The 23,246-nt window shown below is 47.1% G+C and overlaps 1 protein-coding gene across 5 annotated transcripts in view; it reads left to right on the forward strand.

The window, feature by feature from the left end:
- Positions 1-19,918, forward strand: part of Plap (phospholipase A2 activator protein) — a 439,799-nt gene extending 419,881 nt beyond the window's left edge. For all 5 annotated transcript variants that reach the window (XM_084576772.1, XM_084576773.1, XM_084576771.1 and 2 more), the window contains 4 exons: positions 5,415-5,634; positions 9,022-9,090; positions 11,948-12,211; positions 16,066-19,918. In XM_084576772.1, coding sequence (XP_084432898.1) covers positions 5,415-5,634; positions 9,022-9,090; positions 11,948-12,211; positions 16,066-16,688 — 1,176 coding nt within the window. In that variant the 3' untranslated portion in view covers positions 16,689-19,918. The remainder of the gene's footprint in view (positions 1-5,414; positions 5,635-9,021; positions 9,091-11,947; positions 12,212-16,065) is intronic.
- Positions 19,919-23,246: the final 3,328 nt, after the last annotated feature.

Consider the following 23,246-nt stretch of genomic DNA (forward strand, 5'->3'; position numbering starts at 1 on the left):
AACCTCAAATAAGATAGATATACAGATACATGGTGCAAACATACCACATTCAAGAGTAATGCTACAAAACCACTACATTATCTGCGCGCCTCTAAAGGAATGCTGAGGACGAATCCTTGCAGTTTTAGAGTGCAGGTCTTAGGTCCGCGCGCGCCTCAACTCGACGCTCCACCTCCACTCTGTGGAGTGCAGAAAACAGCCGCTTCTCCACTCCAGGACTGATTCGGATTCATGAACGCCCCTCGGCGTTTCCTCCAACAAGTTCTCCTCAAAAATACCTCCTCCACTCGAAGCAATGCAAGTGGCATATGGGGAAGTGATTAAGGTGAACTTTTGGCCTGAAAACTGCGTGCTGAAGTGTGTAACATGCTCAGTTTTTCATGTTAAGTCTTCTAAACAACTTTCGCAAGCAACCTCGACGTTAACAGCATAGTGGAACTTGTTTTGTAGGCTGGATGAAATAGGCGCCTGTGAAAAATGGCCGAAAATGCTTTCACATCTGGCAACAGTCGCTGCTGGTGACGTAGAGTTTATGCAGAATGTGACGTAGGCTTCGAGAAATGGTGTGAATACTTCGGTTTATTTTTTGGTGCGAAATTTATGCTCGGCCTTTGCCGTTTTGCCTTTTTGTTATTGCCAGGCTTTGACACTTTTTTTATTGCTGGGCTTTGACAGACATCAAAGTATATTACAGGAAAAAAAAAGTATAAGCCACCAACTCCTACAAGAATGGCTCTGGCCTTCATAAGGCTCGGGCGGTGAAAACGTGTGCTGCTTCGCAGTGCGTTCACTGAATTCAACTCTCCAGAAGCAAATGCCGCGTGCAGTTTCCAAACAAGTTGGGAGCCTTAATTGAAAACATGCTTGAAAATCCATGCCCTTCGTCGGCTACGAATATCCCTCCGTAGGATGAGCACACCAACGCGCTCCCTCTACAGCGCCGTGCGTCTCCGAAGACGTACTATATGCCCTTGGGCAACGGGCAAGCCATTGATGCGCGGGGTGCAGCACGGATGTCTGCACAGTCCCACCGCGCCTCCAGTGCCCCCCAGCTTACTACATGCATTACGCTGTTCCCCCACAAGTTCGCTGCCGTCTGCGGAAACGTGCAAGGCAAGTCACGGAAGAAGTGCGTCGCCGCCGCTCGAATCTTGAGTCCAGCCGCGGGCGAGCTCACCATTAACTGTCAAATCACGCCTCTACTCTGTACTCGGTAGGCTTCGAAAAGTTGTCCACTTATCCGGTGGCAACTTGAAATGTGCCCGCACCACACAAGCGCAATGCGATGATGCGACGATCAACACAGCACAGACGTCGGTGGCTGATCACCGTTATCCATGTTCGGCGTGAGCGGCAGGAACAGCCGGAAATTAGCCATGGCCACATTCGTAAAGTGATAGCATGCAAGTCCCGGGTCACTGTCACTCTCAGCCGATTCTTTAGAGAAAGTTTTGGTGCACCCTCGTGGTATCCACTTTTGGGAAAACTTGGTATACTGATAGAACGAAGTCCACACAGCAAGCGATCGGTGCGATGTCTGCCATGTTTACAAGTGGAGTGGTGGTCGAGGAGCGGCCAAGGTAGCTTCGCCGCCGACTCAAGATTCTTGAGGAAACTCGATTTTTCTCCGTTGCTGGAGGAGCGATTCGAGTGGAGGTTGTTTTCTGAAACGAAAAACGGGCCTCGAGGGCCGCTTGGAGTAGAAGTTCGAGTGAAGGCGTGTTCGTGAATACAGCGGTTAGTCTCCCATTCAGAGACTGCGCATCGTTGGTGTAGTAGTAGTTGTAACGGGCCACGTGCCAGCTGGGGCAGGTATGGAAGTGCCACCTGCCTCAGCAAGCAGGTGGCAGAGTGGAAAGATGGAAGTGCCCTCTCCACTTACGATGAACACGCAAATACTAGGTGCTCGCTCTCTATAAAAGCGCTGTTGTGTCTGCTACGGCTGCACATTGAAGCAAAGTGACCCATGCCCAGAGAGACCTGGAGATTGTGCATCACATGGGCTGTCGTATCGCTTCTGTGCGCAGTCGGCTTAGACTTACTGACGCTTTGAAGACAGCGGGCACGCGCTGTTGTATTCCCCCTAAGAATGGACGACCCTGTATGAAACTGTAGGGTGGCTGCCATGGAAAGAACTAGGAGGGTGGCCACCATGGAGGAGGAGTTTATGACTAGGGCTGAGGAGTGCGGAACCTGAAGGTGGTGTTAGAAGCCATAGGGTGTCTACAGTGAAAGCTGAAGATTATGGCAATAGGATTAGAGGCAGTCGCTATCAGATTGCGCTGGCTGATATGTATTACAGTCAAACCCGGTTATAACGAACTGCGTAATTCAACGCAATTTGTTCGCTATATAAAGTATTTCGCTATAACCAAACCCGTTTATAACGAACTTCAGTACCAAATTCGTTATACACGATGTCCAGACAGCGCAGCGAAAACGCACTAACTAAAGAAAAACCGTGCCGCTCACCATGAATCTACGAAATAAATTTATTGCAGATAAATGCTCACTTATTTGCAGTAGGCAGTGATCTTCGCCTGAACACTGCATTTAACTCCATCAGCGAGAATCGCACTTTCCACACGCGACATCATTTCCACAAACTCCAGTCCGCTTCCCTGTATTCCGGAGCAGTATCGGCGCAGCAGATCGGTAGCAGCGAGGGCTTCGTGCAACGTCGGGCGAGGGCGATCGTCCTCCGGCGGCAGCTCCTCGGTCTCCTCGTTCGCACCAGATGCCAGCATGTCGGCAACAATTTCCGAGTCCAACGGGCTCGCTGTCACGGCTACGTTGTCGTCAACAGTGAGAAAATCCTCCAGGGCAACTTCTTCGGGCACAGCGTCCGGAACATCAGCGAGTTCTTCCCACAGCGTGGCAACATCGCTGTCATCTTGCACAGTGCGCGCTTCACTAGCAGCTTCTGCATCCTCTCGACATAGTCCAGCATGGTGGAAGCAGTTGCGGATTGTGGATTGCGTCACGTCTTGCCAGGCACGGTTAATCATTTCTATTGCGGCCAGCAAATTAATCTTGAGCTCGTCGTTAACCCGCAATTTCACCAACAGCCGCTCAACGACGCGTTTCCTGTAGCCCAGCTTGAAAGCGCGGATGATCCCCTGATCGAGGGGCTGCAAAACCGCTGTTGCGTTCGGTGGCAGGAAACAAAGCTCGATGTTCTTGAGCGTGACGCCGCAGTGGTGCGCAGAACAGTTATCGAGGAGGAGGCAAATCTTTCGCCCGCTCATTGCAAGTTCCTCGTCCCAGCCACACAGCCACGCTTCGAACAACGTTCTGGTCATCCAGGCCTTAGAATTTGAGTTGTATGTGACTGGGAGTGAAGTGCATCCTCGCAGGCACATAGGAGACTTGAACTTGCCTATGACAAGCGGCCGCAGCTTTGATGAACCGTCCATGTTTGTCGTGAGAAGAACAGTGACTCGGGCCTTATTCAATTTGCCGCCATGGCACTTCTCATTCTTTAGCGCCAAGGTTCTGCTCGGCAGCAGTTGCCAAAACAAGGCAGTCTCGTCGGTGTTAAAAATATTGCACGGTTCGTATCTCTCCGTGACAGCACGCCACACGTCTTGCACCCACTTTTCAGCACTCTCAGCGTCCACTGCTTGGCTTTCACCTGCAACCACCTTCCCGGTGATGGAATAGCGGTCTTTAAATCGTTGGAGCCAACCACTGCCCGCTGTAAACCCCTCGACGTCCAGGACGAAGGCAAAATCTTTTGCCTTCTGTTGTAGCATGGGGCCAGAGACCGGCAGATTTCGCGCGCGAACGTCCAAGAACCATTGGTACAGCGCTTTCTCTACTTGGTCGTAAGCCGGCTTGCGGTGGCGAAAGCCGTCACCATTTGGTCGTTCCTGTGCATTGCCTCTGATGGCCGACTGGTTTTTCAAAATGGTGCTTAACGTGCTCCGCGGAATCTTGAAATGCGCGGCAATGTCAGACTTTTTTTCGCCACGGCCAACGCGGCGAATTATCTCCAGCTTGTCGGAAAGCGGTAGGGCACGCCGCTGCTTCGTCGTCATCTTGCAGGATGTAGCGCCGGAATGCAAGCCAGCAGCAATGTAGGCACGTCCGGAATCGTGAGGATAGCAGCAGCACGACTTGCAAATGCGAACAAAGAAAGCTCCGAGGATGCGGGAAAGTTCGCCACTGACGCGTTCGTTGTTCGGAGGCTGCCTTCCCTTCGCCCAAACTTGAAACCAGTTCTGGCCGGTGTTGCTTCTTTCTCGAAGCGCAATAGGTCCGGAGCTGCTCGAACGTCTTTGATCACATGGTAGGCAGCTGCCGAATAGGAGCGCTGCAAAGAGAGGCTGGCCGATGGCGCTGATTTTAAAGGCTACTCACGCTACTCCGGGCAACGGCTGCGCATGCGTACAGGAGGGTCCCTCGTGGAAGCTGCTGTAGAGAGCCCCTCCTGCGTTTTACGGAAGCGTGGCATCGGCGCAGAAGCAGCAGAAGCACCCTAGCGGGCGCGTGATGACGTATGCGTTGTGTGAGACCTTGGAGAACGGAGCCGTCGCCAATCCCCCTCCCATCTGACAACGGCATGCACTAGAAGTATTGCGGCCCGGCAGCGTGGGCTGCCCGGAGAGAACTCGGAGCCGGCACAAAGGCCCGCCCGTTGGCGGGCGTTTGGCGACCGATCGCGCGCGCTGAGTTCGCTATATCCGATGTGTAGCTCGTTATAAAAAATACATTTTATATGCATAATGCTAGCGGAAATTCGAGTGTTCGATATAAAACATAATTCGCTCTATCCGAGTTCGTTATATTCGGGTTTGACTGTATATCACTGTGAAATATCACGCACTGCTTGAGATGAAGTTGACTAGGCACAGCGGCAGCGGTAGCATCGTACCACTGCCTCCTTTATAACCTGTAACAGGGAAAGAAGCATTAGTTATCAAATAGTTATGTGTCGGAGAGTAGGCTTTTTCTTTCATCTTCTTTGCCTCAGCATATCACGACATGCCTAAAGAGCAGTGCTCAAACTTCGCATTACCTACTGTCATAATCATCAGCCTTTATTCTCTTTTTTGTTCTTTGTAAGCATCAGTTGCTTAGTTCTTCGCGGCTCTGTTGCTGTTTGCCAATAAAAGATGCCATCATTGTTGACAAAGCTGAATCTATTAGTGGAACATCCTTATTTCTTTTTTTCGTTTCACTGAATTCGAGTTCACGTCACCGCCAAAAAGAAATTTGTGATCACTATTTGAAAAGGGTAGCTGTGCCACCTAACCTCACCGATGCCCAACATAATGAGCTGTCTTGATGTCACTGCAGTTTGCTCTCAAAAATGACCTGGAATGCACTAATTTTATCTTCAGTGACTTTTGAATGCATATTGTATAGTAATACATATACCTATGTGCTGTGCATTTCCGTGGCAAACGCAGGAGTACGACTACGTTTTTGACGTCGACCTGGACACGGGAGGCAAGATGAAGCTGCCGTACAATGTGACGGACGACCCCTGGCACGCAGCCCAGGCTTTTATCCACAAGAACAGCCTGAGTCAGCTCTACCTGGACCAGGTGGCAAACTTCATCATCCAGAACACCAAGGGCATGATCATTGAGAACACCGTTCCGAGCACGTACCAGGACCCGTTCACTGGTGAGGGTGGAGCTCGCTTCACTGATGAAGGCCAGATTTTGGCAGTCTAGAAAGGAGAGAATGAGCGTTTTTTCTTTTTTTTCTGTCTCAACCTTTTCGTTGGCCAGGAAGAAAAAAAAAGGGGGTGGGCTCACTAATGACAACTTCTATGTGTCAGTAATTCATGAGCCAAAGTTTAAGGTTTGGACGTTCTTTTCTCCTGCAGTTCAAGGTCCTTCGTGGTGTATGTGGACTCGACAGAAGATGAGCAGGTAGTATAGAGACAAAAATCTATGGCACTCGAAGAAACAGACAAACTGAACTTTTATTGCGATAGCAATACTGCGCCAGGTTTCGGCCCGTCGTGTGGTCCCAGCGGAGGCCACGTTTGACCTTGAACAGCCGCAAGATGAAGACGAAGAAGAAGAAAAATTCAGACTAAAAATATGAAGAAGAAGACAAATTAAGACGAAAAAGACGAAGAAGAACGCTCGGTCACCTGCAGCTAATGCTTTCGCTCCACATTCGGTTCAGCAGCATTGAACCCTTCTCATTTATATGTGGGCTGGTAGCTTACGCTCTCGTGTCATACTCTTAAAGGATGAGCTTAAGTGTCCCCAATAATGTAGCACCTTAAACTGATAGGATGTGATAGGGGAATAATGTAGCAGGCAAAAGAAGCTTCTGCCGTTGCTATCGCAATTCAACCAGGGTTAACCAGAGAGTTAAACCACAACTAATTTAAGACTTTCCTGCCCGTGCTTATTCCTATCGATAGTTTCACGATTCGAATTTTCCTGCTTTCGAAGCGCTCTTTGACGATTGGCGTCATCCAATGGGAAATAGAGAAACCCTTCTTTCAGTTTTTCTTTTGGTTTTATTTTTTCCGTCGTGCACGCCCCTCTAGGTGGTCTCCAGAGTCAGGTGATCGGCGCTAGTGGTTTACATCATGGCGTCAACATTGCACGGTCCTGCTGCGCAGAAACGGCGCGGTTCCGCGGAAGTTGACTCATCGGAGAGCTCGTTTTTGAATTCGAACAGCAGCAGTGATGACTCGGAAGATGAATTCAGCTCTTCAGACTTTAGCACTGACAGCGAAACTACATCAAACCGACCCGGAACGTCAACAGCCATGCCCCGATAAGTTTCACTTTCGCCCCCAAAATGATCCGCTTTTGCTGCGCGCTGATCGGAAGAGATCACTGTTCTGAAGGTCACAACTGTTATCTTCAGGGTGACATCTTTTGGGCAGTATTACTTGTCGCTGGCAGCGCAGGGAGTCGGGCTTTTCGCTAGAGGACAGCCAGGGGTCGACCTCGGCTGCTGTTTTCTTTCCCAACTCAGTGAATACTGTACACAGGAAGCTAGAATTTGCTGCAGTGTTGCATTGGTCACTGTTGTAAAAAACATATACCTGAAAATTTTTTGTTTTATTTATATCAAAAAACTGATGCTTTTGTGTGTGTGTGTTTTTTAACTACAATGTTTTGCTGGTAGTTTTTGTTCATCACTTACTCAATAAATATGTTAACTGTCACTATTGTATACCATTGTGAAGAGGAATTCCGCCTCTACAATTCGATACTAGACACTCCTGTACCAAGCAAGTTTTGTTAAAAAAAAAATAATAGTGACTTCAAGGGACTAGAAGAAATGCTTCAATTAACGAAAAAGCTCAAATTATCGAATGGGACTGAAAAAACTGCCGAAAACCGTTTGCACCACAGTAGTTTTAAATGATGGACACCTTCACTGTGGTAGTCTACATTTGAGGTGAAACCCAAGTGAGTGCTTCTTTTTGTGCACACTGTCGGGAAGAGACAGTCTTCACAAATTAGAAGGCCACCCTACACAAAACGGCCCCATTGCATTTTGAGTATGCTTAATTGCGGTGAAGCGTGCAGCATGGTGAAACTGCGTTGAACTCGAAAATTTTAGGGGTCATTGATAGTGTCCTTGGTAATCTTTGAATGTTTCGAAAATTCCAAATATCAGTGTTGTTTTTTTTTTAAATATGAATCGAATAGCAAACATATTCAATTTATATTTAAAATATTTAATGTTCATACAGGTTGGCAGATGTCCAGTGGTTTATCATATGAAATGTTTGCTGTGACTCTTTACGCCTTTACGTATCTACAGGGTCTTGAATATTTGAGGCCCGGGTTTTACAGAAATGCTATGCGAAATCTACTGCACTATTCGAGCTGAAATAATGCTCACAAAGTAGCAAAATATGGTCTACATTATTTGATAAGTGATTCAACATCGGTACTTCCCTAGATTTTCCGGAATCGACGAAAAACTGCTCTCAGTGGCGTGCACAATTTTCGCAGAAGAGAGTCGAAAAGCTGCTTTGACATGGTGCGTCGTCTGTTGAGCAGCGAGGCAAGCGCGTTAACGGCCGGGATGGCGCTCGCTGCTCGACAGAGGGCGCACCATGTCAAAGCAGCTTTCAGACTCTTTTCTGCGAAAATTGTGCACGCCGCGAAGAGTAGTTTTTCGTCGATTCCGGAACATCTAGGGAAGTACCGATGTTGATCATCATCAGCAGCAGCAGCAGCCTGATTATACCCACTGTAGGGCGGAGGCCTCTCCCATATTTCTCCACTTAACCCGGTTCTTTGCTAGCTGCATCCACTTGACCCCTGCGAAGTTCTTAATCTCATCCGCCCACCTAACTTTCTGCCGCCCCCTGCTACGCTTTCCTTCCCTTGGAATCCAGTTTGTTACCCTCAGCGACCATCGGTTATCCTCTCTTCGCACTACATGTCCTGCCCATGTCCATTTCTTCTTCTTAATTTCTACTAGAATGTCGGTAACTTGAGTTATTTCTCTGACCCACTCTACACGCTTTCTATCTCACTGTTGAATCACTTATCAAATAATGTAGACCATATTTTGCTACTTTGTGAACGTTATTTCAGCTCGAATAGTGCAGTAGATTTCGCATAGCATTTTATTTAAACCCGGGCCTCAAATATTCAAGACCCTGTATATCTGAATATCTTGTGCTTGAAAGCAAGGTGTCAGTGCAGGCAGTCACTACATCGGTCGTGCATTTGCAGTCTCATGGCAGTGGTGGTACTCCCACATTCGTGAGGTGCCATAGATTTGATACACTGAATACAAACCAAGTTTGTTTTGCTTTCCAGTTGGTATTTAGCATAACACTTTTGTCATGTGCAGACTACGAGACATGCTGGTGACAATTATGGCTTCAAGCTGTAACATTGCCTAGCGCATTTGCTCTTTCATCTGAGGGTGCTGCTAAACAAGTGAAAGTAGCATGACATGCATTGACTGGTTTTTCTCTCTCTCTCTCTCTGTCATTCCTCACCGGTGCGCTGCATGGCTCCTTGCCCATTCCTCGTGCTCGTGAGCATGATTGACTTTTTGGACCCGCAGGTGGTTCAAGGTACATACCGGGCACGGCAGCAGGTCAAGCTCCAGCCGTGCAGGTGGCTACTGCAAATAGTAAGTGTTATAACAGATTCGTTTATAGTAGCATAGCTGAACATAGCCTGTGGTGGTGGAACTGGGAGCTATCTCAGGGTTGGTGATGTTGTCAGCATTGCAACAAACTTTAGTATTGCCAGAAATTGCCATGGTTGCACACGATGTGGCAAATGTCTTCACTTGTAGGTTTCGTGCTGTAGTGTTAGCTGCTCCTAATGTTCTCGGGTAGTGTAATGTTTTGTGTTCAGTGGTGAAAACATTACAAACCCAGCGTGACCTGTGGTAATGGTTAGCAGCCAGCTCTACTACAGCGTGCTCCCATTAATTCTCCCGCTAATTCAAACTCTCTGTTTGTTTACACAAAAAAGCCTTGGCTTTTCCATTGTGAAGTGCAGGCCTTTGGATTTCTTTGAGGTCATATTGCTTAAATTCTTCAACTGCGTGTGTGCCTTCGCATTGCTTTCTGTATTGTTTCACTAGAATAGAATTGTATCCAGGCAGTTGCGGTATTCCTAGACCTGACTGCAGAGAAAAATAAATGGAGCTGTGTGAGTGCAAATGGAATCGAATATTTTTTTTAATACTGTCAGATTAAAAAAAATATAAAATCCTCTGCAAATCTACATAGCAAATACGAAAAACAAAATCAATTAAAAGTACAGTTTAGATAGCTGAAAATAAATACAAAACATTTCTCCCCTAAAGCACATCTAATTAGCCCTGTGTTTGGCATATGATAGCCGTAGTTGCTTATGCGCCATAATATCGCACATAACTAACTTAAAGCACACTTATGAAAAAAAAAATAGATGTATTGCATTTTTTTTTTTTTTTTTTTCCCCTATCATCAGCCTCTACAGCCTACCAGGCATTAAATAAGAAAGCAGGATTCATACAGTAATCCTTGTTTACAATTATTAGATAATGATACTGTCAGTAAAAATAGTCAGACTCACAGATAGCTTATTGCAGTTTGACTTTTTGCTCACATGGAAAAGGGTGCTATGAAGCGTTATTAATTTAGACACCTTCTCTGTAGGGGTGTGAAAATACAGTAGCCCAGTGATTTTTCGGACTCCAATAATTTGGACTTGCGCGACGTTTCAGGCTTAATTCAGTGACCGTCGCACATCTTATAGGAACATGTTCAGCCTTTGTCAAAAGTTTATAGAGCCCAGAGGGTTTGTTTTAAGCCATATATTATGACTTCTTTAACAATCGTGGAAGTCCTAACCATTGGGGAGGGTAGAACGAAAAATCTTGCCTTCAGCAAGTTTGGAAACTTGGAAATGCATTAAGAGCCACATAGTATGGCTCAGAAGTAGACCCCCTGGGCTCTAAACTTTTGGCAAAGGGTGTACATATTTACGGCCAAGTTTCAGACATTGTGTAGTCGGAAAGTTCAATTTTTTTTGGCCAAAATAGGCATCAGCAATAGTGTGGACATTTCTTTTCAGCGTGATATAGACACGAGTGGGCATTGCTGTCACAGCCAACCGGTTTGTCGCGGCCGTGAAAGACACCGAAGGGTGGGCAGTCGCATTCAAAATAGGACAGGCGTAGCATTCCCCGCGGCCGCCCACAGAGTCGCGGCCGGGTTTATTAGGACGTGTCCGTTCCATTCGCTTCCCATCTGTTCCATTTTGCGGTCCTCGTGACGGTCTTGTCCATGGAAACAGAATGTTACTGCTTCGTATGGCATGTGTATTAGTTCATGGCATGACTTGCAGCCGTGCCATAGTCATGTGAGGTGAAGTGAAGTGGTTCAGACATGATGAAAGCTGAGATAGTCTAATTGTAGATTAGCACAGCACAGTCTGCTTCCACGGGGCTCCACTGCGATCGCTGTGAGGGAGCAGCATGCTTCTTGGAGGCGCGCAAACCTGCTGCGTCAGGACCAGTCAGCGCGTGCATACTGGCGGCCCACCGTGTCGGATTACGCTAGCCCGTGCTCATGGAAACAGATCATAGTAGCAGATCATGCTATTCTGTAACTCTATTATTGTCTTACAGATGAATTGTGGAGAGCGCTAAAGTCTGCCGTTTTAAAGCCGCCTTTTGTACAGAAAAGTGGGTTTTTTTTTTTTTTTTTTTTTCTTCTTTCCAGGGTTAACGGATTTTTTGGACTGTTCGATTGTTAGGACCATTTCCCGGGTTCCACTAGGTCTGAAAAGTCGGTCCGCGACTGTAGTGAAATTTTCGAATTTGAATCGAATGCAAATATGAGAACAAATGCCGTTAAATATTGAATCGAATATTGAATATTTGATCGGTGGAAAAAAAAAATCTGAAAATTAAATATCAAACATTGTTCGTCTTATTTATTTCAGAATTCACATGGTCTCAGTACTCCTGTTGTACAATTTCTCTCATGTCCACTGCGGTCTAACATGCGTAGTTTTTCGTTCTGATGAAAATTGAGAACGTTCAAAGCAGTCACCGTAAAACAAGCGCCACAGCAGCCCGTGTGGGCCCTAACCTCACCCGGCCACAAGCCCGGTCGCTTTTGTGAAGGTCGCACATACGTGTGGTGATCGAAAACGAAATGATTAGTGCCAGTCAGGCTCGCAGCCAGTTGTCGACTACATGGTGGCTATACCTACTGACATGCTGCATGGCGCTGCACTTCATTTTCCAAACCATGAATACGAAGCAGCGACGTGGCAGTGGCTCTCAATGGCCATCAGCACTTCATTGGGTGAAATTTCCGAGCACTGAGGCGATTCGCAAACCACAGTTTCACAGTTAGACCTATTTACCAATAGTCCGAATAGTGAAAGTGTGAATCAAAACGAATAGCAAATACTATTCGAAATTTCGAATACTACTTGCACACCCTTAGGAAAGTAATGTTCGGCTTTCTCTTCTCTTACAGCTGATGCACCGAATGAAATTCAGAATGCAGCCGGCGACATGACCACCGGTGGCAGTTACTTTCCCCACTCAACGTTCGTGCGCTTCGATGTCGCCAACCCCGAGGGCATCTTGTCCAAGATGCGCGAGTTCAATGCCCAGGTTCCGCCCTCGGATACAGTGGACGACGATGACCTGATCCAACTGTTGGCATTGGTGAGCGCGGTGGGTACACCAAGCGACACCCAGATGGCAGCACTTGAGAAGGTGGTCCACTGGCCGCAAGGTAACAGAACCTTTGTCTCACAGCTTTATTTGCAGATTGTTCTAGCTAGTGTTATGGGCCCGTCCAAATCGAGCCTGAACTGCGGAACTTACTCTGCCCAGGGGGCGCCACGAAAACTGTGCTAAAAAGCGCCCTCTAGGCGTCTGCTGGGTAGTACAAATCCTCGGCATCTGCATTCGAATGTATGCAGTCGGTATGGATCCATCGCTTTAATTTGTGTTATGTGGGAATTACAAAATTCAAAAGCGCTGAAAATGCTTTCACGGTTGTCACGATGTGAAAAAGGCAATAAACAATATGACAGGCATTATACGACGTGCAGAAATTAGCACGCTGCCAGTTGATATAGCCTGATGGGTGTCGCACGAATTTGTGGAGCTCTTCAAAGCTTTGCACACAACGAAGCTTAAGCACGTGAATGCACAAAACCGCAACAGGGATAGGCAGTGCAAATAACTTTTCTGAGGCACAAACGTCTCTCCAATGGGCACCTCTCACGTGCCGTGCATGGGCCGCTGGAGATTGCGTTCAATGCATGCTTGTCCCTGAACTTGTAAGCTGATCCTGCGCTGGTTTTTGCTTTTTACGCCCCGTTTAGCAAAGTCACACTCGTAATGTTTGAAAATACAGAGTCTACGTACTGGAAAGTCGCACAGAAAACTGAAGCATGGGACTGTAGAAACGTTAGAACTTTGTCGCGGCAGGAGTTTCAGTGTTCATCGCTGGATACAAATATCAGTGAAGGCATGCTGGACCTCATTATACTACTCAACTGCCAGTCGCCTGTAAATTATATGCTTCCAGCTCTGGAGCCAGAGCTTTTTTCTGTTGGTTGCAGTGGGGACACGCACATTTGAAGCGACTGCCAGCTCAGGAATGCGCGGGACATAATGATTGAAATTCCATCGTGGGCTGCTTACTAGTTATAAATCTGCACCAAATGTCATCTGTTGCTGTTTCCTCTTGGAGTGAATGGCTGTTTTCATTGAGATTGCAAGTGTTTTGAGTGAGCTCTAGTTTGCTGTCCTCATCTTTCGTTGCTTGTGTGCAGGTGCCGAAAACAGTAGCATAACGCACTGTTTCTCTCGCGAGCACAAATAAACACGTGCACATAGCTGGCAGTACTCTATATATTTCAGCTTTGAGCCGGCGGAGCGGCCAGGGTAGGCCGAAAGGCGTTTTTCTTGAACCAGAGCATGCACGCACCTGATCGCCCGTACCAATCCACCGTATCCCCGTCTCGTGCGGCTATGAAAGAGAACAGTAGAGTTGAACAATGAAATTGGTATCTTGTCCGTGGCACCCTACGATGCAAGCGACAGTATAGTGGTGTGACGATGTTTCAAGACTGAGGGGTACTCTGCAAAGATCGATGCTGCATGTTTTGAACATTTCGCCGCAAGGCAGCTGCAGGGCTCTTTTTTTTTTTTGTTAAGCTACTGCCGGTTCACAATGATGTCCATGATACGACGAATCTTTTCATGCTCACGAAGGGGCAGAAAGAAACGCGAGTCAACATAGAAAGCCTGCGAGATACGCGCTGCAGCATAGGCAGAGCCGCCATTGTATTACCCAGTCAGGTTTTTCTTGGCCGCCACTAGACGGCACCACCCTATTCAAAACTCCAGCTAGTAACCATGGCAACCAATTATGCAACTGCTTTCAATGCATGATTATTGCTGACTCTGCAGCAACACTGCAATAGTGGGTACAGCTTCCTATTACCACCCACAACCATGTGCTGTCAGCACACAGCGCTTTTCGTCACCAGTATGCCACTCAGTCGTTTGTTGTGGCTTTTTTTTTTTTTTTTTTCTGCCTTGATCCGCAGACTTTTTAATTAACATGTACCTTTCACGATGAAATAGGGGTAGCCAGTGACACTGACACAGTGTTGGTGGACAGGAGAGGCCACTGACCCCTTCAACCTTTGTGCTGGGCGGCCAGATATGTGCGTGAAGGGCTAGCCTGTATCTCTCCATTTCCGGTGCCGTCACCCGTGCAAAGTGGCCTGGCAACCTTTCCTTCAGTCCAGAAGTTCAGATCATGTTTTCACTTCATGTAATTGGAGCAAATTTTTTGTTCTCCTCAAAGTTAAATTATTTAGGTTGGATTGTGCACCAGCACACCTGTTGAACTTCTATGTAACAAACCACCATGTAGCGAGTTGTTACGAAGTTTTTCAATTCCCCAATGCCGCCACCATTAAATTGCATGTATTTAAAAACTGCATGTAAAGCGTGGCCCGCATGAAGCGTATTTTGCACGCGAAAACGCGTCGCACGCACGCCGCCCATGCCGGCGTTGACGATTTCACTCCCGCATGGTCAGTCGCAGAGCGGTGTTCTTTTGCCGCCCAGTTGTGCGATGCACGCGCCCCCCTCCGAGTGCGCTGCTTTGGTAACCTCAAAAAAAGAAGAAAATGCATGGTGTCCGGACCTTCCTGTCGTCGCATCGTGCGTGGAGCGACTCCGAAAGACAATGCGCTGCTCAACCGTTTCGGCCGAGAAACCCGAAACCCAAGCCTCGGTACAGTTGGAGCGCCGAACTCCCGTCTTTCCGGGAAGCGCGATGCCGTTTTGTGGGCCTCTCAAGCTCAAGCCCCCCCTCTTCTTGCATCCCTGAACTGAAGCCGCTGAATTGATGCTCTCACGTGCAACAAGCTCGCAAGCGAGTCTCTTTCAGCCGGCGTGGCTCCAACCAGAATCACGTGACGGCTACTCCAGCTCTCATTGGTCCTCTGCCGCTGCCCTCTCCTGGCATCGGCACGTCGTTGGCGTTTTTTTCTGTTCCGCCAGATCCCGACGATTTGGCAAAATCGTCCTCTCCTGCGGCAAAAAAACACTTCGCTGCCGTCGACGCTGACGAATCGCCCGGAAAAACGCTCCATGCGGTCCACGCTTAATGGAACATGTTGCAACTTTTGACCTTGATATAATGAATTCACATCATTGACTGTTCCTTATCTAGTACTGAATTACTGAAAATATTGATCACAAAACTGCACACTTCGTGGTGATAAACCACAATCTGACACATGAGGAACGTCTATGATCGCAACAAGCGACCACCGTGGATGCGAGTTGTTTTTCAGTGCCGACGGCGCACCTATGTGCCAAACGCAGCAATCTCCACCGCTTTCGCTTTTGAATGTGGCACTGCAGCAATTCATGCTCAAAGCACTGAAAATTAACAGAACAGAGAAAAAAAAAAAAAAAAACACGAGACGAGCTGCATGCACCTTGCGAGATTTCAACGCCAATAGCTCTCGCGGGAGCATCGGAAAACGCCAACGACGTGAGGCGATGAGTTGATTTTGGGACCTCAGCAGGGACAGGCAAACAGGAACATGTGTGAAGACGCAGGTGCCTCTTCACATGGCTGCGGCATGATTGCACACACTGTACCTTAACCTCCGGCAGACACGGGCTGCATCACCACCTCCTTCTCCCTGCTCCTTTCTTAGACGCATCATACGAGCCGCAGCAAAAGTGAGGGCTGCTGCCTCAGCCACACCACGCCATCAGCGCGATCGCAAAACGTTTCACTGATACTACAATTTCGAGTAATGGGGGTTTGCTGTAAACACTTTCATTTCACTTACATTCATTCAATTCTTATTGTGGTTTCCATTCTGCATTGTCATTTTTTGAGTCTTCATGCAAAAACTGCACATAGCGAAATCCTGGCTGCAAGGAAAGATCGCGGACATTTTGCGCTTTTGTTATAACCAGGCTAATGTTCACGTGCCTTGTTTTCTGAAAATTTCAGTGACCTATTTTCAAACTGCAAAGTGATGCCACCCTTATTATGCCCACTCAGTCCAGAGATTCTTCTTCCTTCACCACTTCCAGAATTCGTGTTCCCGGCACTTGACCTGCTGCGACTGGCACTGCGAAACCCGACAGTGAACAACCACGTCTGCACGTTGAGCGGGCCGCAGCTGTGCAGCCACCTCATCGGCTTGCTGTCATCGACGGGTCCCAACGCGGCGGCCAACCAGATGCTGTCGCTGCGCTGCCTCTGCAACCTCTTCTCCCAGCCCAGTGGCGAGGCTCTGGCGCTGCGCGAACAGCAGCGGATTCTGGCAGCTGTCCAGCGACGGGCCACGGCCGGCAATGCCAACAAGAACACACAGGTTGCCATGGCCACTGTGCTGCTCAACTACTCCGTCGCAGCCCACCGCCGCGCTGCCTCCACTGTGGTGACGAACAGCGCGCAGGACGCGGAGACGGCGGTGCAGCTCCTCACCGCAATTTTGACAGTTGCGGCGGAGCTGACAGACGGCGAGGCACAGTTCCGCCTCCTTGTGGCTGTTGGCACGCTGTGCAGCATGGAAGGCACTAACGGCACCGAGATCCGCGAGCTGGCTGTCGCGCTCGAGCTCCCGCGGGTCGCGGAGAAGTGGACGGCATCGGCCGAGTGCCTCACCAAAGTGAAGCAGTGCGCCCAGCAGCTGTCGGAATTGCTGAGGTGAAAGTTCGTGTGTCGCGCGTGTGGGTGCTGCGAAGGGGCAGGTCAGCCCGGCGACTTGCAAGCTCAACAAGACAACGTCGCGAGCAGGATCTGTCTCACGCTTAGTTTTCATTGTTTCGGATGTAACTGTTGCAGTGTACGTGGTGGACTGCTGGAATCATCCCCCGAGCTGGAGGAAGAGACGCAGCTATCAAAATTGTGAGAAAACTGTTTCAAAAGGTGTTCTTGTTTTGCGAGTATTGGAGAGGTTGGCTGCACCTTGTCTTTCTCCCTTCTCAAATTTTTTTTTTTCGTCCATGTGTGTGTGTAAGTGTGGCCGAAGGGCTGCTTGTTATGTCATAGCACGCCTCTTTTGTATATACTAGGTGCGTGCTGCGTCAGGTTCACTGAAGGCCAGTGCACCATTCTTTTTTTTTTTCTCTGTCATACACTAGTGTCAGCAACATGTCATGGCTTTTCACGATGGGAAAATCTGCAGGAATGCTGCAGCAAAAAACGACGCCATGCTTACAACAGGCAGGCTCTGTCTAGAAGGGGTAGCCATCCAAGCTTTTTCTAGCCCAAAATATGACAGATGCTTGATCCTGAAACGCTTTCATAAAGCAGGCAGAAGTTCTGCTCATAAGCTATGTTCTAGACAGCTGGGAAAAAGAGCAACTAAAAAACAAAAATACAAAACTCATCGCAGGCTTGAGGAACAGAATTAGAATCAGCCTTGACATAAAGCCGTGGCTTCCTAGCTCTCTGTATTTCCATCAGTGCTCTAGCATTGATAGTAGATGGTGTCACCCTTCAAGACGCATCTGAACTGCTTTTGTGCAAACTACACAAGGATCCAGCTTCTCATTCTTGCTCACTCGATAGTGAAGGCATATGTGGGCCGAAACATCACTGTGAAGCAGTTGCAGTAAATTTATGGTGCAATTATTCTTTTGCGGCCTCGAGTAAGGTCTCGCTTAGCACTCGCTTTGTCACTGGCATTGTGAAGAAAGTTCGCTTGGCAATGCTGCTTGCATTTAACCCTGAAAGGCAAAAAACAAAAAAAAAAAAAACGTATTTTTTCAGAAAGCTGCATTTTAAAAGCTGGAACAAAGCCAGTTGTGTGCTCGAGGCTAGTGCTGTATTCTCCCATGCTTAGTCACATCTTTCTGCCGCATTGCTCAAATGCTGTTAAACCAGCATGTAACAGTGATGGCGTAAAATTCTGTAGAAATGCTTCGGGGGGCTGTATACTTGGTGTCGTTGTTGTGAGCTTTCATTTGACTACAGTGCCTCAGGTGATTAAGAAAAAGAAACGTGGTATTTTTGCGGAAGTGTGGTGTCGCTAAAGTTGCAGCGAGTTCTCGTACGAAGTGTCGCATTGCTGCTCGTGCTTAGTGACAAATTCTGCAATGTTGCGCAGAACCAAGTGCGTTATAAAAAAAGTTTCTAAACCCTTCAAGCATGATGCAAGGCAGTGGAGGTTGTGGGTGTCTAGATTTTTTGGCAGGATAAGTGCCGTTTCTCACTTACTGTAATGCAGAGTGCAGGTGTGTATGTGATTAATGTGGTGCATGAGAAAGGTGGTGCAGACTATATGTTTCTTCATCCACGGTATAGATGTGTGCAATGAGGCCAGTGAAGTTCATATTGTGCTTAGAGTATAATACTGTTTACACTAAGCGCACGTTACATTCAAACTAAAGCCTCGGTCTGGCAAGGTTTGCCACCGATTCATTTTAAAATTTGCATATTAATGCCATGCATAACGTTGTCTTGAAATTAGTCGTGAAAATTCTTGCAGACTCAAAAATGGGTAGACCAGACTGAATCTCGGCCCTGAAAAGGCAACGAACAGTTCAGAATTCTATCGCCTCACTTCAATTTGCTTCCTGTACAGTATGGGCTGACGTTGCAAGGAGAGTGGTACTGTTCTGTGATTATTTCCCGACCTTGAGATGAAACCCTCCTTGTTATCTGTCTGATAGTTACTACTTCTGCCATTTTCATCCGCTTTAAAGGAACGAGGAATAGGATCAGTTGGAGTGCTTCGACACACTTTTCCAATTTGCATTTTGAGTGTGCATATTCTACCCATCGCTCACCATGCAAGCCGTGTCGTCTTCTGCTTTAAAAGCTCAGGCATTTGTATACATTTTGATGTGATAAGCACTTAAAAAAGTTAAGCCACGTAAAGGCTGCTCTGTCCTGCATCATTCATAATTGGCCCAAATACGTTGCCTACCGAACAAATTATAGAAGCTAGTTCTTGATGCTACAGACGGGATGTAGTCATTAGTTGGGACGAAAGATACCGGTGAGCAAGTTTATTAGTGCTAGCTTTGTTCAACCTATTTAAAGCCAAATCCTGTACCTGGCATTGGGTAGGGGTGACTCCACCCACAGGTTCAAGTTTCCTAGGTTCCATCATATCAATACTTGGGCTCGGCTTTTTACTGTATATGTATAAATATAAAAATAGCATTGCACTCGGAGAGACTGTAAAGGTTGTGCTTTTCTACTGTAATACACCTCTTCCACTTAAATATTAGTCACAGTTTTATTTGGCTTCGCTGCCGAACCACCGGACTGTCGCATTAGGGTGTACCGAGCTCTTTGCGCACGCATCTGTTTGCAAAACACCCAGAGCCTTTTAAAAGCCACTAACCTAGAACCATGACGCAGACATCAATGTTACTGTCACAAACATGCACATCATTTTCTAGCCAAGCACTCTTGGTATGTGACCTCATTGAGTAGAAGTGAGTCAAGCTTGAGTGTGATTTCTAAGCATAAGCGTCACTCTTAAGCACTACCTTATCTCGACTGTGAAAATTGTCATCGGTGCCTCTGAGCCTTGGAACGAATTTTCTTCCACATGGTTCTCCGAGACTGATAGTTAACTGCTCAGGGCTTTTTTTTCTCCTTTTATCTGAAATAACCAGTTTTTATCAATCGAAGCAACATGAAAACTCCACGATGCTTTGACTTGCCTACTATGATGATTTGGATTGTAGAACAATGTGTCATGGCAGTGGAGCCGTGGCGATAGTCGGCTTTGTTAATTTACTAGTGTAAGCTGATAATGTTAACCGGTATAGAATTTAACGCATAGTTTTAGTGTTTGATGTTTTCGGTGCCACAGTGGTGCTTGAGCAAATTGTTTGCCTGCGAAATGTGCGGCTGTTTCAAAAGTGTGCAGTTGTGTACACATGACTAAATAAACTACATCTGTTTCCATGTTCTGCAAAACCGAGTGTTTTGCTTCAACTCTTGTGCGCATTGACTTTTCACAGAGGCTGCTTTGCATGCATTCTAGAGCAGGAAGAGGAAAGTGCCTGCTATCATACATTTCACAAACTGACAAATCCTGACCACGTACAACACTGCTTAAGTGCCGACATCTAACACTGCCTCGCTGAAGCTAGAAATGCGATCACCAAAGGCTAGGAAACTGCTGTAGTAAAACTGACTATGGCACCTCTTCCTTTCTTTTGATGTGATGATCATATTTCGAGAAACTGCTGGTAGCGTCCTAAATCTGCCACGAAGATTCGATTGATTAATAGTTCATTGGTCTCGCGAACTTGTGATGTCAATCAATCTCTTGACCTGTCAAGTAATTTCACTCCAGTGGCATGACCGAGTGCCGATTGCTTGGTAGGGTGCATGATGCCACAAGGCTACATAGCATGGCAGGTGCTCTGGGCCTACCTGCGTTTGGGCTAAAGTGCATTTTAGTTGGGTATTGCTATTAGCCAAACTTTAGCTTTAGCCAGGTCTGGCGTCTTTTTTTTTTTTCCTCAAGTTTTAGCTTAAGAAGTTGGCAGTTGTGCAGTATTTGCCTTGAACAACAAAAATGCGTGTGTATGTTTGTGTGAGGGGGAAAACTAAAAATTTTGTAGCGTGCAAGGATCCCTATGCGTGGTACCATCAGTGGTCGATGCGGCTTAGCAAACCATCCGCTACAGTCTTTGGAGCTTCTTGCATAGCCTGATGACATCTCATCCTCTCTTTGCTGCGGTGCCAGTTGCAACGAAACTCCTCCGCATCTGTATCACTCCGCGACATTCCCATTGTGTTGCAACCCCATTGTGCACTCCCTTATCACTGCTGTGCGTGCGTGTATGCACTAGCATGGTGTCAGCACACTCAATTCGCAACAGAAGGGGCCTAATTTTGATCTCTACTTTCCGCTAATTAAACATTTTTTTATGGCACAATTAATTTTGTTCACTACCTTACTGCGCGCCGATTGGTCCCGATGCGGTAGGCTTGCACGCCGCCGGAGCACTCGCTGCATTGAGACTAGTAGAGAGATTTAGCAAAGTGTGATCCGTTACTGTGATCTACTACTGAACATGTCTACGTCGCCTTGATGACGCTAGATGGTGCCACATGCTGGAAGTCCGCACACAGACCTGCCGCGTCAGGACCAATAGACTTCTCCTGGCCTACTTAACGCATGACGTATCGGAGGAGGAGCGAAGGGGGCGTGGTCTGGCCTGGTGGGCAAAACTTTTTGGTGCTGGTGGTGTGGCGCGGAGAATTTGGTCTCGTCTGGTGACAACTCGCTGCGTTTTTCTCAATGCCGTCAAGCTCTCGTGTGGTATGATATTCGATGACCAGAAACCGATCGCACTCTAAAAGCATGCATATGGCCTGCAATCAGTGACAGCGCTTTGAGAGATTCTTTCTCGGCATTTAATTTATTCGAGTTCAGCAGGTCATCTTGAAGGAGCTAGCTCTCTCATAAGACTGCTGCCATTGCAAGGTCATGCTAGCGGCATGACTGCTTAGTACCGCCGCATCCCTAGACGGAATCATAATATAGCGCGTTCAAAGGCTGTCGTGTCCCAATCGAAAAGTGGTTTTACTGGAATCATTTAATGCACTTATGAATATTTGTATGCCTTGCATGAATATTATGTCATACCAAACGCTCTTTGTTACTTTGTTACCACGGGACCCATTCACGTAGTATTGATAGCTGCAGGGAAAATTCACACTTCCTCGTAACACAGTTTAAGTGACTGAATGACATGAGAAGGTGGAAATAATTTTTTGCCCTCACACTCAACGACTAAACTACCGATAATATATTTTGTTTGTCTGGAAGAACATTACACAAACTAAAAATGTCTGTACTAGGGAGGGAGATCACCCAACTAAGCACGAATTATCTCGCGCATGCTCTGCTGTTTTCGCTCAATTTTCAACGCTTTGTAGGGCCCAGAAGTCTGGTTTTGTGAAGGACATATTAAAAAAAAGAAAAAAATTTGAAACCTACAATAAGCCTGCATTCACCCCTTTTCCAGCATGCTTAATCCTATGCATTTCAAGCATTTGGTAGGGCTTCAGACTGTCCGCAATGGACCTCGCCAGTTCATGGAACAGAAAAATAATTACATGCTTGCCCAGACTACCTTTTTCAAAGTGAGAATTGCTTAATGGGTATGCGTACTAAGGGGTGATGCATATTGTGCCGGATCTGAATATGGCTAACGCACTATTTGAGGCAAAAACACAGCTCTCCGACGCTCCTTGCAGCAGGGAGACCTGGCTGGAAAGGACGCTTTTGCCCACCAAGCCGGGTTTCCTTCGGCGCACCCCCCTCGTCACGTGCCTCTGTGACATCACATTGTTTGCAAACAGGGAGAGGTCTATTGGCGCACAAGCACTGACTGTGTGCAGTAGCAGGTTACGGTGACAGATTGCACTATTTCTCTAAAAGGCGCGTCCTATGCTGCAAACGGGTCTCACTAAATATACTCCGCTCGCACGAATCAAGGGCCTATTTCGGTTTCATAGCTTCCGCTGCATTGCCAGAAAAACTCAAGCCAGATGCTTCCAGGCTTATAATGAACCAGCATGTGCCCTCCTTGCTTACTTTCTCTTAATATTAAAGGCACTCATACTTTGTTCACGCGAGACCACGAGCAGGTTTCTTTTCTGCCGTGCCACACACTGCGGCTAAAGTGCAATTAACCTGCGGCAAATTTTGCTCCAGCCCATGCTATGCAAAGAAAAGACTACAGGAGAAACTATAGCTCCACTGGTCCGCAGTTTACACAGATGTGTGCAGTATTTATTCATTTCTGAGCCGTCATCTCATGCAACTTTTGATCAGGCTTAGACTGCTACAGTGCAAACTTTGCCCATTTCATTGAATTCATGCCTTAAAACCTGCAGAATGTTGCCTGCACACAGACTTTGCTTGTAAGCTTAGAAAGGCCAGGTTTCTCATGGTCCAGATGGGTATGCAAAAAGACTACTTTTAGCAAGCTTTTCAACACAACTTAAAGGTCAGGTAAGAAGAAAATGCTGCAGCAGACAATATTTTTGTTGTAGAAGAAATGTGTGCGGTGATCCTGAATGTGAGCAAAGCATTGCTGCAGGCTTCAATTTCATCCAATAACTGTCTCTGGTAACTGTAAGCTTTTACACATCACTCCAGGAGCTCATATTTCCAGTATCGAAGACATGCTTAAATCTGCCTCTATTGAAATTAATTTTGGGTAAATCCGAGTGTATATGTGTCTCATGCGTAATGTGAAACACACAAATAACCACACTGTCC

The sequence above is a fragment of the Amblyomma maculatum genome, chromosome 8, assembly GCF_055883805.1.
Source record: "Amblyomma maculatum isolate TAMU_Amacu chromosome 8, ASM5588380v1, whole genome shotgun sequence".
Classification (NCBI taxonomy): Eukaryota; Metazoa; Arthropoda; class Arachnida; order Ixodida; family Ixodidae; genus Amblyomma; species Amblyomma maculatum.